At 45.8% G+C, this 18,825-nt stretch overlaps 1 protein-coding gene across 4 annotated transcripts in view; it reads right to left on the bottom strand.

The window, feature by feature from the left end:
* Positions 1 to 18,825, bottom strand: part of LOC123770478 (queuine tRNA-ribosyltransferase accessory subunit 2) — a 49,577-nt gene that overhangs the window by 7,931 nt on the left and 22,821 nt on the right. Inside the window, exon 1 of one of the 4 annotated variants that reach the window (XM_045762372.2) lies at positions 3,223 to 3,929. The exons of the other annotated variants lie outside the window; for them this stretch is intronic. Coding sequence (XP_045618328.2) covers positions 3,223 to 3,305 — 83 coding nt within the window. The 5' untranslated portion in view covers positions 3,306 to 3,929. Of the gene's footprint in view, positions 1 to 3,222; positions 3,930 to 18,825 lie in introns of those variants that run through there. 4 annotated transcript variants of the gene reach the window in all.

Raw genomic sequence — 18,825 nt, forward strand, 5'->3', positions numbered from 1 at the left:
CCCACATATACCTGGTTGATGGGGTTCTGGGAGTTGTTCTACTGCCCAAGCCCGGCCCGAGGCCAGGCTTGACTTGTGAGAGTTTGGTCCACCAGGCTGTTGCTTGGGGCGGCCCGCAGGCCCACATATACCTGGTTGATGGGGTTCTGGGAGTTGTTCTACTGCCCAAGCCCGGCCCGAGGCCAGGCTTGACTTGTGAGAGTTTGGTCCACCAGGCTGTTGCTTGGAGCGGCCTGCAGGCCCACATATACCTGGTTGATGGGGTTCTGGGAGTTGTTCTACTGCCCAAGCCCGGTCCGAGGCCAGGCTTGACTTGTGAGAGTTTGGGCCACCAGGCTGTTGCTTGGAGCGGCCCGCAGGGCCTTGAAGATTTATTGTTAATGAATTTTGATGTTATAAATATAAAAGCATATAGGCATATTGAATTATGTAAGCTTTCACTAAGTAACAGTACAGCATGAATGCAATTTTGATGTGCTTAATTTCTGCTAAACTACAGTAAATGTCAATTCATTCCGTTTCGCCCCGACTTGTGGCAGTGAAACGTGCAAAATGAAACATGATCTAAAAATTGAATTGTCCTGTATCAATAAATGTGATAGAAAAAATGAAATACTGTACTAAATTATGCAGGCTAACAGGCTGCCATTAGAGGTAGATTGTCAGTCTGCATGAGGTGATATGAATTTGTTGAATCTACCATTACATAAGCTAAGGTGCCCATTCAATGAAGCTTGACTAGAAAAATAAAAATGTCTAGTTAAAAAAAAAATGCATAATGGAAAGACAAGGAGGCTTATTCATTCCACAAAATAATGGACAGACCAAGAAATTATATAATGGATAATAATGTCCAAAATAATGGACAGACCATTTCTGACCAAGAAATCCAACACACTTCTTCAATCTCACTTTGTATGTACTTTTCCCTAAATAATAAAAATAACAATAATAATAATAATTATTATTATTAAATTCAACCTAACCTTACTGATCTTTATCTAATCTAACCAAAACCAACTTTACCTAACCCAGCTGAACCTAACACAGCCCAAGCTAAGGGAATAAATGCTAACGTTATTATATACTGTTTTGGTAATCAGAAAAGTAGCTTCGTCAAACCATCTTGTGGAGAATTTGAGAACACCCAACACAGAAGGGGTATCATCAAATTATACACCGACATTTCGACAAAGGTCATTTTCAAATTTTCAAGACCTATACTATTTCCTCCGTGGTCTGACACTGTCGCATTTTTAATCACATGTTTTTTTTTCGTGATTCACACACATATACACTTTATATATATAGTTTATCTATATATTTATTTATTATTTATTTATTTATTTATTTATGCATATACAAGAATGTACATTGGGAATGTGAGGATACATAATATGGTAATTACAGTCTTGTAAAGCCACTAGTACGCGCAGCGTTTCGGGCAGGTCCTTAATCTAAGAAAATTTTAAGGAGGTAAATACTTGCAAAATTTATAGACAAAAAAATGATAACAGTTACATGGAATGAAAAAAAGATGAGAGAAAATTGTAGGTACAGTAAATTAAAGCACATAGGTAGCTAAGATTGATTGCAATGACAGCTTGAATGGTAGTTGAAAAAAATTGGTAGGCACAATACAGCAGAAACAATATAAGATTGATTGCAGTGACAGCTTGAATGGTAGTTGACAAAAATTGGTAGTCACAATACAGCATATGGCTAGCACATAAAAGAAGACAGCAATGAACACAATGATAAGGTTGTTTGATACTACATAAAAATTAGGAGATTGGGTAACACTAGGTACAGAGCAAATTTAAAGCTCAGTGTAGGAAACTAAGAAGATGAAATTAGGTACTTTTTGGTTTTGCTTTTAAATAAGGCAAAAGGTTTACAGTTTTTCAATTCACTAGGGAGTGAGTTCCATAGACTAGGTCCCTTAATTTGCATAGAGTGTTTACACAGATTAAGTTTGACCCTGGGGATATCAAAGAGATATTTATTTCTGGTGTGGTGATAATGGGTCCTATTACATCTGTCCAGGGAGAGTTTCAGAGCATGGTTTGCATTTAAGAACAGGGTTTTGTAAATGTAGTTGACACAAGAGAATGTGTGGAGGGAGTTAATATTTAGCAAGTTTAGGGATTTAAACAAGGGAGCTGAGTGTTGTCTGAAAGCAGAGTTAGTTATTATTCTGATAGCAGATTTTTGCTGTGTGATGATGGGCTTAAGGTGGTTTGCAGTGGTAGACCCCCATGCACAGATACCATAATTAAGATAGGGGTAGATTAGTGCATAATATAGTGAGAGGAGAGCAGAGTTAGGAACATAATATCTGATTTTGGAGAGTATACCAACTGTCTTAGAGACTTTCTTAGTTATGTGTTGAATGTGGGTGCTGAAGTTGAGTCTCTTGTCTAGGAATAGGCCAAGAAACTTGCCATCATTTTTATTACTGATGTTAATGTTGTCTATCTGTAGCTGAATTGCATTTGATGATTTGCTTCCAAATAAGATGTAGTAATTCTTTTCGATGTTTAATGCTAGTTTGTTCGTTGACATCCATAAGTGGACTTTTTTTAATTCATTATTCACAACATTATTTAGTGTATGTGGGTTGAGGTCTGAATAGATAAGGGTAGTATCGTCAGCAAACAATATAGGTTTGAGAATATTAGAGACATTAGTATATTATATTAAATTAGTATATTATATTAAACTATATATATTATATATATAGTTTATATATATAATCACATGTTTATTTTTCGTGATTTACACACATATACACTATATATATATAGTTTGATTAGACTGTATTAGCTAAGCTTAGGCTGTCTTAGGCGCTAGGTTGGATTAGGTAAGGTTGGTTTGGGTCAAATTAGGCTAGGTAAGTTTTAAAAATCCATTAGTGAAGTGCCTTGTGTACGATGTGATTTGTATCCATGCAGGACCGGGGAGCCGGGCGGCCGAGCGGACAGCACGTGGGATTTGTGATTCTGTGGTCCTGGGTTCGATCCCGAGACCACACGAGAAACAAGGGGCAGAGTTTCTTTCACCCTATGCCCCTGTTACCTAGCAGTAAATTAGGTACCTGGGTGTTAGTCAGCTGTCATGGGCTGCTTCATGGAGGGTGGAGGCCTGGTCGAGTACTGGGCCGCGGGGACACTAAAAAAAGCCCCGAAATCATCTCAAGATAACCTCAAGAAGGACACTTACTTGGGAGACTTCACAATCCTCTTGAGCCCGTAACTGGTGAAGGCAGCTCGACTCTTGGGCTTTCTCAGACTCTTGCCCTCCATGATGGCGGTGGTCACGGACAATTCAGATTACCGTATGTTACTAACCACAGCTTCCCGATTATAGTTATTTTCGTGCTTCTACGTTGTTTGTTCCTAGCTGTGCTAAATCTGAGCCTTTCTGAAAATCTGACTCTACTCTTGCAACCTTCTGCTACAGGTAGAAAATGAAAACATGTGAATACTGCACCTCCTGGGAAGTCTTATGTCCCATTAGTGGAAAATCTATACCTTAAGTAGCAAATTTCGTTTCTCAAGAAGCAAATCTGTGCCTCAAGTGGCAAATCTGTTTCTCAAGAAGCAAATCTGTGCCTCAAGTAGCAAATCTGTTCCTCAAGTAGCAAATCTGTGCCTCAAGTGACAAAGTCTGGGGCTCGCCAAGATGTTTCAACTTCGCGTCTCTGGATGAAAAATTCCTCCCCTAACGGCCGATAAATTCTTCCCAGATTTCAGTTATAACACCTGCAGCTTGTCTGAAGGTTACTGACTGAAGTGGAGATCGACTGAAGTTGCGAATGACTGAAGTGGAGACTGACTGATGAGGAGACTGACTGACCCCAAGTGCAGGAGTATGTGGCCAGGGCAGTGACAGGGGCCATGGACCAGACTGTTGTTGTTATTGTTAGTGGGTTTGGGGCAGCTACAGTACAGGTTGGCCCCTGGTCCTTCCCTTATTTAGAGGGAAAAAAAAATATATATATATATATATATATATATATATATATATATTTATATATATGTTCCCTGGATGGTCCCCCCCATTTGCCCCATTTAAGGGGGGAATAAATGGTCTTCCCCCATTTATTAACCCCGTGGGTGAAAAAGCATCACCTGTTCTCAGTCCTACATTGTGCCTTACTTTTTTCACATATATTTATACAAGAGGCTTGTTGAGCTTGAAACCGTTGCTCCTTATTTGTGTTACAGCTGACCTTTAGAAGAAATTGTCCGGATCAACATCCTCCAAATTGTTCAGTATTTTATAAGTTTCAATGGGCTCCTCTCTGTCATGCCTGGTTTATAGTGTTGTTAGCCCTGTGGCCCTCAGCCGTTCCTGGGTTGCTTATTTAGCGCTAGAATGATTTTTGTTGCCCGGTATTGCACTTTCTCCAAAGCAGCTATTTCCTTCTGTAGATGAAGTCTCCATGCGTGGATACTGTAACCAATTACAGTATCCACGCAATAACACATTCTAGTGTGGTCTGGTCATCATACTGTAACCAATATGGGGCCGCACCAGAGATTTATACAATTGAGTCACTAGGGGTGGTAGGAGATGAAAAGATTAAAGTGTTCAGTGAGAATCCACAAGATCTTCTCTGAAAGCTCTTTGTTTTCTTCTTCGAGGAGGAAGGCACGAGGCAGAAACAAATTTCTTCCCGCACGAGGCAGAAACAAATGGTCAAAGTTTCTTTCACCCTGAATGCCCCTGTTACCTAGCAGTAAATAGGTACCTGGGAGATAGCCAGCTGTCACGGGCTGCTTCCTGGGGTTGGAGGCCTGGTCGAGGACCGGGCCGCGGGGACACTAAAAGCCCCGAAATCATCTCTAGATAACCTCTAGAGGATGTGGGTCCCTGCAATTGCACCAGAGGAGGTATACCACCATATATTGAATCACTTTACCTTCTTTTCCTTAAAGTCAAAGCTACGCTTGATTATTCCCAGGGTCTGGTTAGATTTTTTTTATTATACTGCTGCCCTAACCTCCTGTGCAACTTTCAGAGAGTGATGGATTTTGACTCCATGGTTCTTTTCTTAATCAATCTACTGCAATGAAATGTTATTAAAAGTTGTTAGTTCGGTTTTTGGCTGAAATGCTATGCGTACTAGAGGCTTTAGGTATTGATGATTGATGAAGATTAAGCCAGCCAAAATGTGGCACGGGCATGAATAGCCCGTAAGTGGTGGCCCTTTTGAGCCATTACCAGTATCAAGAGCTGATACTGGAGATCTGTGGAGGTGCGACTGCACCCTGCGTGACGGGAGATGTCTCCCGTCGAAACGCTATGCGTATTAGTGGCTTTAGATATTGTATGTACTGCTGTGGCTGTATCTATTAATCGGACATTATGTTTGTAACTCATTTTCAACGTATGTATCTTTACCTGAATAAATATCTTATTTGTGGAGTTCATGTAGATCTCTTTGTAAGGCTTCAATTTAACTTCAATTTCCCACTTTACCACAAATCTTTGTGTCCAACCACTTTGGGTGGACGGTAGAGCAACGGTCTGGCTTCATGCAGGTCGGCGTTCAATCCCCCGTCCGTCCAGAAGTGGTTCCCCCGTCCCATCCTAAATACTTATTCTCATCCCTTCCAAGTGCTATATAGTCGTAATGGCTTAGCGCTTCCTCCTGATAATTACTATACGTTTGTGTAATGCGGTTTGTAACGTACTCACCTAGTTGTGCTTGCGGGGGTTGAGCTTCGGCTCTTCGGTCCCGCCTCTCAACTGTCAATCAACTGCTGTATATGACATGGGAGCCGGTCGGCCGAGCGGACAGCACACTGGTCTTGTTATCCTGGGTTCGATCCCAGGCGCCGGCAAGAAACAACGGGCAGAGTTTCTTTCAGCCTTTGCCCCTGTTACCTAGCAGTAAAATAGGTACCTGGGTGTTAGCTGTCACGGGCTGCTTCCTGGGGGTGGAGGCCTGGTCGAGGACCGGGCCGCGGGGACACTAATGTTTAAGTTAAAAGCGAAGCTATACCTAATAAATTCCCTGTAACCTACCTTACCCTTCTATTGTCAACCAATGTCTGTTTTTTTCTTTAAAGAGCGCTGTTTGTCGACATAATTGTATTTGTGCTGCTTTTTCATCTATGTTTTCATTTCTTGTTTTCATTCTACTCATTATGCTCAATTAGTATTAAGCTTGTCATTTAAGTTTATCATGCCCGAAACGCTTTGCGTAATAGTGGCTTTAGGCATTGTATGTACTAGCTCTACCTATAAGTCCACCAATCCTTGTAAAAATTTATTGTATGTATGTACCTTACCTAAATAAAATTGTATTGTATTGTATTGTAATGCCCCGAAATCATCTCAAGAAGACATATTTGATGTATATGACAAAAAGAGTTGGCCCCAAAATGGAGCCCTGTGGTACCCCACTCACCAGGCAGATTCAGTGCCACTTAGCACGACCCTTTGTTTTCTTTGTTGTTATCTTGAGCTTATCTTGAGATGATTTCGGGGCTTTAGTGTCCCCGCGGCCCGGTCCTCAACCAGGCCTCCACCCCCAGGAAGCAGCCCGTGACAGCTGACTAACACCCAGGTACCTATTTTACTGCTAGGTAACAGGGGCATAGGCTGAAAGAAACTCTGCCCATTGTTTCTTGCCGGCGCCTGGGATCGAACCCAGGACCACAGGATCACAAGTCCAGCGTGCTGTCCGCTCGGCCGACCGGCTCCGGCCGCTGTAAACATTGTTTTATCTATTCTAGTATTCTCCCGTTTGTTCCATGTGTCTGTAAGTTCCTTGACATTCGTTGGGGAACCTTTTAAGTTTAGATTTAAGAAAGACCTGGGTAAATACTGGTTCGGTAACAGGGTTGTTGATTTGTGGAACCAATTGCCCCGTAACGTGGTGGAGGTGGGGTCCCTCGATTGTTTCAAGCGCGGGTTGGACAAGTATATGAGTGGGATTGGGTGGTTATAGATAGGAGCTGAGTCGTATGGGCCAATAGGCCTTCTGCAGTTACCTTTGTTCTTGTGTTCTTAATAAGTTACGACCCATGACGACCTGTGGGGACCAAGTTACGACCCAGTTACGACCTGTGGGCCCAAGTTACGACCCATGACGACCTGTGGGCCCAAGTTACGACCCATGACGACCTGTGGGCCCAAGTTACGACCCATGACGACCTGTGGGGACCAAGTTACGATCCATGACGACCTGTGGGCCCAAGTTACGACCTGTGGGCCCAAGTTACGACCCATGACGACCTGTGGGGACCAAGTTACGACCCATGATGACCTGTGGGCCCAAGTTACGACCCATGATGACCTGTGGGCCCAAGTTACGACCCATGACGACTTGTGGGCCCAAGTTACGACCCATGACGACTTGTGGGCCCAAGTTACGACCCATGACGACCTGTGGGCCCAAGTTACGACCCATGACGACTTGTGGGCCCAAGTTACGACCCATGACGACCTGTGGGGCCCAAGTTACGACCCATGACGACCTGTGGGCCCAAGTTACGACCCATGACGACCTGTGTGCCCAAGTTACGACCCAGTTACGACCTGTGGGCCCAAGTTACGACCCATGACGACCTGTGGGCCCAAGTTACGACCTGTGGGCCCAAGTTACGACCTGTGGGCCCAAGTTACGACCCATGACGACCTGTGGGCCCAAGTTACGACCTGTGGGCCCAAGTTACGACCCATGACGACCTGTGGGCCCAAGTTACGACCTGTGGGCCCAAGTTACGACCTGTGGGCCCAAGTTACGACCCATGACGACCTGTGGGCCCAAGTTACGACCCAGTTACGACCTGTGGGCCCAATTTACGACCCAGTTACGACGTGTGTGCCCAAGTTACGACCCATGACGACCTGTGGGGACCAAGTTACGACCCAGTTACGACCTGTGTGCCCAAGTTACGACCCATGACGACCTATGGGGACCAAGTTACGACCCATGACGACCTGTGGGGCCCAAGTTACGACCTGTGGGGCCCAAGTTACGACCCATGACGACCTGTGTGCCCAAGTTACGACCCATGACGACCTGTGGGCCCAAGTTACGACCCATGACGACCTGTGGGCCCAAGTTACGACCCATGACGACCTGTGGGCCCAAGTTACGACCCATGACGACCTGTGGGCCCCACTATGCTTCATACCAGACAGCTAAATAATTATCCCATTACACTAAATAAATTTACTGACGCTAATCATAGACAGTTCGAAGGACAGACTTCGCCAAACAGTAGTTTACAGCGCACCTTAACCACCCCAACTGATAAATTGTTTAATTGCCTTTAACTACCCAAATTAAAACACCTCATGTGTAACGGGTCAATTATTGATCATCAGTTGATGTACTTAAGTGATGTACGTTACAAAAATGATGTATTAAATTGGCTGAACGTAGCCTCACCGAGCAACCCGTCCTCTTAAAAATAACGTCACTTTTGGCTCGTATGCGCGATATGGCTAAATTTGGACGTAATTTGAAATGAAATTGACTCACAAAAGTGACGTTCTGTTCCGTTTTCTGTTTGAGTCGTCCGGCGTACGCGCAGAGGTTATGAGAGGAAACTTTAAATTAACGTTTTTCATAACGTTTTGAAACTTTATGAGAATTTCCTGCCCACCTAACCTATCAGAGGACCCTTAACTTACTGTTATTGAAAAAAAAAATCCCAAATTTATTTTCATTTTTTTTTCATTTTCAAATTACGTCCAAATTCGGCCATACGGACAAACGGCCAAGAGCGACGTTCTTTTTAAGAGGACAGGATGCACCGAGAACCCGCGAACAGAAAACGGGACATGACGCAAAATTTTGTGAGTTGCTGTATGATCTATAGTACATTGTATTTTGTCCGGCGGGGGATTTTGACTACAAAATGCGATGTATTATTGGAGAGGGCAGGTTGATAGAGAAGATACATGACCGCTCACGCCAGGAAGGTCAGCCTTGACCTTTCTGCGGGGGCTGTGTACCGCCTGATTAGTGGCCGGTCAGAAATTGACTAACTCAGCGGGTTCAAAACATTCCTTACGCTCTGTTAAACAAAATAATTACGATACGGTGATGTTTACCATCAAAGGCTCCATGTTTGGGGGGTTAGAGGGCTTCCTGTCCCCGTCTAGAGACGGTGGCCCCCCTTAGGTGTATATATATATATATATTAAGCTTGACGGTTGAGGACATTACGGGGATATTCATGCCCGTGCCACCTCTTGGGTGGGTTAATCTTTATTAATCAATCATTTAGGACAAGAGTTATAGCCCCGCTCCTGTGCCAGGTAAGTCCACTAACGGGCTCACCATAGCCCGTGCTACTTGCCCCGCTCCTGTGCCAGGTAAGTCCACTAACGGGCTCACCATAGCCCGTGCTACTTGCCCCGCTCCTATGCCAGGTAAGTCCACTAACGGGCTCACCATAGCCCGTGCTACTTGCCCCGCTCCTGTGCCAGGTAAGTCCACTAACGGGCTCACCATAGCCCGTGCTAATTGCCCCGCTCCTATGCCAGGTAAGTCCACTAACGGGCTCACCATAGCCCGTGCTACTTGCCCCGCTCCTATGCCAGGTAAGTCCACTAACGGGCTCACCATAGCCCGTGCTACTTGCCCCGCTCCTATGCCAGGTAAGTCCACTACGAGCTCACCATAGCCCGTGCTACTTGCCCCGCTCCTGTGCCAGGTAAGTCCACTACGAGCTCACCATAGCCCGTGCTACTTGCCCCGCTCCTGTGCCAGGTAAGTCCACTACGGGCTCACCATAGCCCGTGCTACCTGCCCCGCTCCTGTGCCGGGTAAGTCCACTACGAGCTCACCATAGCCCGTGCTACTTGCCCCGCTCCTGTGCCAGGTAAGTCCACTACGAGCTCACCATAACCCGTGCTACTTGCCCCGCTCCTGTGCCAGGTAAGTCCACTACGGGCTCACCATAGCCCGTGCTACCTGCCCCGCTCCTGTGCCGGGTAAGTCCACTAACGGGCTCACCATAGCCCGTGCTACTTGCCCCGCTCCTGTGCCAGGCAAGTCCACTACGGGCTCACCATAGCCCGTGCTACTTGCCCCGCTCCTGTGCCAGGTAAGTCCACTACGAGCTCACCATAGCCCGTGCTACTTGCCCCGCTCCTGTGCCAGGTAAGTCCACTACGGGCTCACCATAGCCCGTGCTACTTGCCCCGCTCATGTGCCAGGTAAGGCCACTACGGGCTCACCATAGCCCGTGCTACTTGCCCCGCTCCTGTGCCAGGTAAGTCCACTACGGGCTCATCATAGCCCGTGCTACTTGCCCCGCTCCTGTGCCAGGTAAGTCCACTACGGGCTCACCATAGCCCGTGCTACTTGCCCCGCTCCTGTGCCAGGTAAGTCCACTACGGGCTCACCATAGCCCGTGCTACTTGCCCCGCTCCTGTGCCAGGCAAGTCCACTACGGGCTCACCATAGCCCGTGCTACTTGCCCCGCTCCTGTGCAGGGTAAGGCCACTACGGGCTCACCATAGCCCGTGCTACTTGCCCCGCTCCTGCGCCAGGTAAGTCCACTAACGGGCTCACCATAGCCCGTGCTACTTGCCCCGCTCCTGTGCCAGGTAAGTCCACTACGGGCTCATCATAGCCCGTGCTACTTGCCCCGCTCCTGTGCCAGGTAAGTCCACTACGGGCTCACCATAGCCCGTGCTACTTGCCCCGCTCCTGTGCCAGGTAAGTCCACTACGGGCTCACCATAGCCCGTGCTACTTGCCCCGCTCCTGTGCCAGGTAAGGCCACTACGGGCTCACCATAGCCCGTGCTACTTGCCCCGCTCCTGTGCCAGGTAAGTCCACTACGGGCTCACCATAGCCCGTGCTACTTGCCCCGCTCCTGTGCCAGGCAAGTCCACTACGGGCTCACCATAGCCCGTGCTACTTGCCCCGCTCCTGTGCCGGGTAAGTCCACTACGGGCTCACCATAGCCCGTGCTACTTGCCCCGCTCCTGTGCCAGGTAAGTCCACTACGGGCTCACCATAGCCCGTGCTACTTGCCCCGCTCCTGTGCCGGGCAAGTCCACTACGGGCTCACCATAGCCCGTGCTACTTGCCCCGCTCCTGTGCCAGGCAAGTCCACTACGGGCTCACCATAGCCCGTGCTACTTGCCCCGCTCCTGTGCCAGGTAAGTCCACTACGGGCTCACCATAGCCCGTGCTACTTGCCCCGCTCCTGTGCCGGGCAAGTCCACTACGGGCTCACCATAGCCCGTGCTACTTGCCCCGCTCCTGTGCCAGGTAAGTCCACTACGGGCTCACCATAGCCCGTGCTACTTGCCCCGCTCCTGTGCCAGGTAAGTCCACTACGGGCTCACCATAGCCCGTGCTACTTGCCCCGCTCCTGTGCCGGGCAAGTCCACTACGGGCTCACCATAGCCCGTGCTACTTGCCCCGCTCCTGTGCCAGGTAAGTCCACTACGGGCTCACCATAGCCCGTGCTAATTGGAACTTTTTTTTGTTCCCAGTGGCTGAATATAAGACATCGACAACGGTTGAGGACCTCAGTAAGGTCCTGGTGCTGGCAGGGAGAGGTTCGGTCGACCAGTTGTGGTGTTGGGCTTAAGACCTATCAACCTCTGGAGGGTTATTAAGGCCTATCAACCTCTGGAGGGTTATTAAGACCTATCAACCTCTGGAGGGTTATTAAGGCCTATCAATCTCTGGAGGATTATTAAGGCCTGTCAACCTCTGGAGGGTTATTAAAGCCTATCAACCTCTGGAGGATTATTAAGGCCTGTCAACCTCTGGAGGGTTATTAAGGCCTATCAATCTCTGGAGGATTATTAAGGCCTGTCAACCTCTGGAGGGTTATTAAAGCCTATCAATCTCTGGAGGATTATTAAGGCCTGTCAACCTCTGGAGGGTTATTAAAGCCTATCAACCTCTGGAGGGGTTTTAAGGCCTATCAACCTCTGGAGGGTTATTAAGACCTATCAACCTCTGGAGGGTTATTAAGGCCTATCAACCTCTGGAGGGTTATTAAGGCCTATCAACCTCTGGAGGGTTATTAAGGCCTATCAATCTCTGGAGGATTATTAAGGCCTGTCAACCTCTGGAGGGTTATTAAAGCCTATCAACCTCTGGAGGGGTTTTAAGGCCTATCAACCTCTGGAGGGTTATTAAGACCTATCAACCTCTGGAGGGTTATTAAGGCCTATCAACCTCTGGAGGGTTATTAAGGCCTATCAATCTCTGGAGGATTATTAAGGCCTGTCAACCTCTGGAGGGTTATTAAAGCCTATCAACCTCTGGAGGGTTTTTAAGGCCTATCAACCTCTGGAGGGTTATTAAGGCCTATCAACCTCTGGAGGGTTTTTAAGGCCTATCAACCTCTGGAGGGTTATTAAGGCCTATCAACCTCTGGAGGGTTTTTAAGACCTATCAACCTCTGGAGGGTTATTAAGGCCTATCAACCTCTGGAGGGTTATTAAGGCCTATCAACCTCTGGAGGGTTATTAAGGCCTATCAATTAATTTTATGCAAACCACTGATGTCTTGCTCGGGTAAATGTCTTGTAAACTAAAGCATTCATCACACTATATTTTATATATACATATATAATGTCTTGATCCGGGTATTTTTAACCCATGGAACCGCCTACCCGCCCAAGCCGTAACTGCCAAATCTGTGTTGAGTTTCAAAATATCAAGGCAGATGGGGGTAGGGGGACATTGGACAAGCCGCCGGCTTCCTGTCCTCGTCGAGGTCACTAGGGTTAGTGGCCGGTATGTATGAATGTATTTTTAAAACACAAAGATAAAAAAAATAATAATTTATATAGTTTCCCATATTTGCAGGAAAGACAATGTTGGGTACTGCTGACTTCACGTTGATCAAGTTGACTGTTGTGTTATCTATGGTGGCATCTCTAGGTGAGCATATTTTAGTTCAGAATTTTTAGTGAGAAAATTTTTGTTTTTGTTTTCCTTAATGTTCTTAAAACATGGGGTCTGATAAGGGGTCTAAACTGGACAGTTAGACCCATATCAGTGAGAGTATTTAGTGTATCTCGCATGTTTACTCTTTTGACAATGACAAATTCTTTATCTATTGTGGTTTATTTGGGTACTTAGCCCCACCTGAGTCTCGTTGTTCATGTCTCATATTGAAAATAGTCCATTGCTATCTGCTGCCCATATATTTCCTTAGGAATTTTGTATGTGGTGATCATGTCATTATTTCTTCTCTCAGCGAGTTGGTTTAATATCTTGAGTGTTTCCTCGTAACTCATGCACCTCAGCTCTGGGCCTCGTCTGGTGGCATACCTCTGAGCTTCCTCCCATATTGTCATTGTCTTAAGATATACATCAATGCTTCATTATTCAACTCCTACCATGTCCAAAATAGCATAGATACGAGGTCTTTAGGGCAGTGGTCTGCGTTCTCGACTAATACTCTTGATTCCCGGGTTTGATCCGGAGTACAAGAGAAATTATTAGACAAGTTTCCTTTCACCTCATGCTCGTGTTCAGCTAGTAGTAAACAGATATCCAGGAGTTAGGCAACTGAGTTAGGTCTGTTAGGTTTGATTAAGGGGGAACCTCAATGTGGTACAAGTTCAGGTTTTACTGAGATAATAAGATACATCCCAAAATGGTGTGGAGTGAAGATGGTTACTGTGGCGAAGGGAATCGTGCCCAACCACTTCTGACCCGCCCTCAGGGAATCAATCCCGGGATTACTGATTGCGAGTCGAGAACGAAGCCGACTGTGCAACGAGACCCCTCCCTCCCTTTGTGCATTCCAGCCACAGAGGATTGATTGGTTTCTAAAGCCATCCATGCACTCCTGTCTATTTTGAGTGTGAGAGTGAGTGAGTGAGTGAGTGAGTGTGTGTGTGTGTGTGTGTGTGTGTGTGTGTGTGTGTGTGTGTGTGTGTGTGTGTGTGTGTGTGTGTGTGTTTACTAGTTGTGTTGTGTTTTTGCGGGGGTTGAGCTTTGCTCTTTCGGCCCGCCTCTCAACTGTCAATCAACTGTTTACTAACTAACTACTAACTTACTTACTTTTTTTTTTTTCCCCACACCACACACACACCCCAGGAAGCAGCCCGTGACAGCTGACTAACTCCCAGGTACCTATTTACTGCTAGGTAACAGGGGCACTTAGGGTGAAAGAAACTATGCCCATTTGTTTCTGCCTCGTGCGGGAATCGAACCCGCGCCACAGAATTACGAGTCCTGCGCGCTATCCACCAGGCTACGAGGCCCCCTACGTGTGTGTGTGTGTGTGTGTGTGTGTGTGTGTGTGTGTGTGTGTGTGTGTGTGTGTGTGTGTGTGTGTGTGTGTGTGTGTGAGAGAGAGAGAGAGAGAGAGAGAGAGAGAGAGAGAGAGAGAGAGAGAGAGAGAGAGAGAGAGAGAGAGAGAGAGAGAGAGAGAGAGAGAGAGAGAGAGAGAGAGAGAGAGAGAGAGAGAGAGAGAGAGAGAGAAAATGAGCGAGCGAGTACACCTACACTAAAATTTCAAATTGCTTAAGCAACTATAATAGTTTTCTCTTGCAATAAAATAAATTACAGGTTCTGTTGGATATATGGATTAGGGTAAACGATCGTAAATTATCATAACTCAGTCAGTTACTGTAATTGTTGCAATTAATGTGACAGTTTATGTTATCGTGCAATGTATCTATGAATTATCGTACCCCAGTTGTCAATTGTCATACCTCGCCGTCAGTTATCGTAACCCAGTCATCAAGTGCCATAACTAAGATGTCAGTTATCATAACTAAGATGTCAGTTATCATAATTAAGATGCAAGTTATCATAACTAAAAATGTCAGTTATCATAACCCAGTCATCAGTTATCGTAACCCAGTCATCAGTTATCATAACCCAGTCATCAGTTATTGTAACCCAGACATTAGTTATCATAATCCAGTCATCAGTTATCCGGCATTGGAGAGACCCCCCCCCCGTTCGAATGCCCGGTTAGATTGCCCAAAATGCTGTGCACATTAGTGGCTTTAGGCATAGTGTACTAACTCAATCTAGAAATCCTACATTCTATTTTTTAACTCATTTTGTATGTATGTACTTTTACCTGAATAAACATTACAACATTGACAGTCTCCGTGGTGTAGTGGTAAGACACTCGCCTGGCGTTCCGCGAGCGCTATGTCATGGGTTCGTATCCTGGCCGGGGAGGATTTACTGGGCGCAATTCCTTAACTGTAGCCTCTGTTTAACGCAACAGTAAAATGTGTACTTGGTTGTAACAAGGATTCTTCGCGGCGGGGATCGTATTCCAGGGACCTGCCCGAAACGCTACGCGTACTAGTGGCTCTACAACAATGTAACAACTCTTGTATATATCTCAAAAAAATTATTATTATTATAAATGCCAGCCACTGGCACACAGCGTTTCGGGCAAGTCCTTAATCCTCCGGCAGGGGAGCCGGTCGGCCGAGCGGACAGCACGCTGGACTTGTGATCCTGTGGTCCTGGGTTCGATCCCAGGCGCCGGCGAGAAACAATGGGCAGTTTCTTTCACCCTATGCTCCTGTTACCTAGCAGTAAAATAGGTACCTGGGTGATAGTCAGCTGTCACGGGCTGCTTCCTAGGGGTGGAGGCCTGGTCGAGGACCGGGCTGCGGGACACTAAAGCCCCGAAATCATCTCAAGATAACCTCCTAATATTTCCCGTAATACGACCCGCCAAATCATTTAACAACTGGGTAACCATTTTACTGTTGGGTAAACAGAGGCTACAGTTAAGGATGATGTACCTGGTAAATCCTCCCCGGCCAGGGATACGAACCCAGGACAAAGCGCTCACGTAAAGCCAGACGAGTGACTTGCCACTACACCACGAGGACTTATTCTCCCTCATAATGTTGCGACGGGTGACAGGGAATTGAAAGTCTGCCACAAGGATATTCAATATATTCTTGAGGGACAGGGCTATTCTATCCTCCAGAATGATACGTTCAATCAACCCCCTCGTGGTCGTCATCGTCAGCCTCCGTCATCAGTTATCCATACATCAGTTATCACAACCCAGATGTCAGTTATTGTAACCCAGGTGGCAGTTATCATAACCCAATCATCAGTTATCAATACCTAGATATCAGTTATCAGACCGGGCATTACTCATTTTTCTCAGGGATTTACATCTTTGCAATTTATATATTTGCAGCTATATATTAATATACCCTGTATTATCATTTGCTATATATATTTTTAACTTCAGCTTCTGGGAAGGAAGTAGACAGGAAGGAAACGGTATATGATCTACGTCCTTTTGAACACCAGAACTACACAGCCACGGTAAGGCCAACCATTTTGTTCCATTTACATATTTGGATGCAAATAGTGTTAAGTAGTTTTGGATTGCTGGCATCTGTATGAAGTCCTAAAGGTCAGTAGGGTGATGGCTCTATGTTGTATGCTTGATCTCTATCTATCTATCTATCTCTCTCTCTCTCTCTCTCTCTCTCTCTCTCTCTCTCTCTCTCTCTCTCTCTCTCTCTCTCTCTGCTCTCTCATGTGGGATCTTCTTGAGGTTATCTTGAGATGATTTCGGGGCTTTAGTGTCCCCGCGGCCCGGTCCTCGACCAGGCCTCCACCCCCAGGAAGCAGCCTGTGACAGCTAACACCCAGGTACCTATTTTACTGCTAGGTAACAGGGGCATAGGGTGGTTATCTTGAGGTTATCTTGAGATGATTTCGGGGCTTTAGTGTCCCCGCGGCCCGGTCCTCGACCAGGCCTCCACCCCCAGGAAGCAGCCCGTGACAGCTGACTAACTCCCAGGTACCTATTTTACTACTAGGTAACAGGGGCATAGGGTGAAAGAAACTCAGCCTATTGTTTCTCTCCGGCGCCTGGGATCGAACCTAGGACCACAGGATCATAAGTCCAGCGTGCTGTCCGCTCGGTCGAACGACTCCCTAACCGACCGGTTCCGGGATGGCAGCAGCAGCAACACACTGATCTGTGTACTGATTGTCACTAACAAGAATATGAAACAAATCATTCTTGGAGAGAGAGAGAGAAAGAGAGAGAGAAAGAGAGAGAGAGAGAGAGAGAGAGAGAGAGAGAGAGAGAGAGAGAGAGAGAGAGAGAGAGAGAGAGAGAGAGAGAGAGAGAGAGAGAGAGAGAGAGAGAGCGATGAAATACACGCACTACCCTTGGAGGGAGAGGCAAGGTAATGATCAAGAGAAAGCACCAAGCCATTACCACTAAATAGCACTGGGTAGAGATCAGGATAAGGATATGGGATGGGACGGGGGGGGGTGGGGAAGGAATGGTGTCGAACCACATGAACGGTCGGAAACCCCGACGTTCATTTACGGACTATTTATATTTATATATATATACAAGAAGGTACATTGGGATTGTGAGGATACATAGCATAGTAATTACATTCTTGTAAAGCCACTAGTACGCGCAGCGTTTCGGACAGGTCCTTAATCTAAAACAATTTTAAGTAGGTAAATACTTGCAAAATTTATAAAAATGATAAGTTACATAGCAAGAAAAAATAAAAGATGAGAGAAAATTGTAGGTACTGTTGACCAGACCACACACTAGAAATTGAAGGGACGACGACGTTTCGGTCCGTCCTGGACCATTCTCAAGTCGATTGTGAATTGTACAGTAATTGTAGGTACTGTATATTAAAGCACATAGGTAGCTCAGATTGATTGCAATGACAGCTTGAATGGTAGTTTAACAAAAATTATTAGGCACAATACAGCATATGGCTAGCACATAAAAGAAGACAGCAATGAACACAATGATAAAGTTGTTTGGATTAAATACATAAAGATTGGGAGATTGGGTAACACTAGATACAGAGCAAATTTAAAGCTCAGTGTAGGAAACTACGAAGATGAAATTAGGTACAGTACTTTTTGGCTTTGTTTTTAAATGAGGCAAAAGTTTGACAGCTTTTCAATTCACTAGGGAGTGAGTTCCATAGACTAGGTCCCTTAATTTGCATAGAGTGATGGCCCTATGTTGTGCCCGTGCCACCTCTTGGGTTGCTTAATCAATCCGACCTTCATGAAGCGAGACTGTTGCTCTACCATCCACCTCAAGTGGTTGGGTGTGCAATCAAATGCACACCAGCCTTGGAGGGAGAGATAAAACACACACACAGAGAACCCTCCTAGAGAGCAAACAGGTTATAACGAGACAACCAGACAATGCAAGCAGCATTGCAGCCCGGAGATTTCAGCGAGATGACTGTGACGTTTAGGTGAAGAAAATAGCGTGAAATATTTGACCCAAATTTCCCTAATTAAACATAACGAAACAATATTAAAATGTATTTTAAAGCGTTGCCTTTGCACAGGTGATTGTCGAGTACCCGAGATGGGGAACAGCACTGCCCTATACCCTGTGCTGGTGGATGCTGCCTCTCATGGCTGACTACAAGTCTGGAGTTGTTTTCACCGTGTACAGTGACAACCACTTTGCTAGCATGCATGGTAGGCATGGTATTTGAGTTTTAATAATAAACATTTTCAACTACTAATGATAATACTGTAATTTGATAATGAAAACAAACGAAGTGACGTTTCGGTCTGTCCTGGACTATTATGATGTCACAACAATTTCTTATTTTTTTGATGTGGGGTTAAGGGTCTATGTGCATCGTTCTTTAACAAATCAAGGAGTCTGTCACAATGAGATACATGCAAGCTTAACCCTTGCACTGCTCACCTATTTTCGGCAAAAACGTCTTGGTGCCATTGTCAAGGACATATTTTTGTTATTTTTACAAATGTTCAGGTAAATTTAATGTCAAAATGTTTCCAAAGTCAACTATTTCCATTTCAAAACACAAATAGTAATGAAAACATTAAA

Source organism: Procambarus clarkii, chromosome 46 (assembly GCF_040958095.1).
Source record: "Procambarus clarkii isolate CNS0578487 chromosome 46, FALCON_Pclarkii_2.0, whole genome shotgun sequence".
Taxonomy (NCBI): Eukaryota; Metazoa; Arthropoda; class Malacostraca; order Decapoda; family Cambaridae; genus Procambarus; species Procambarus clarkii.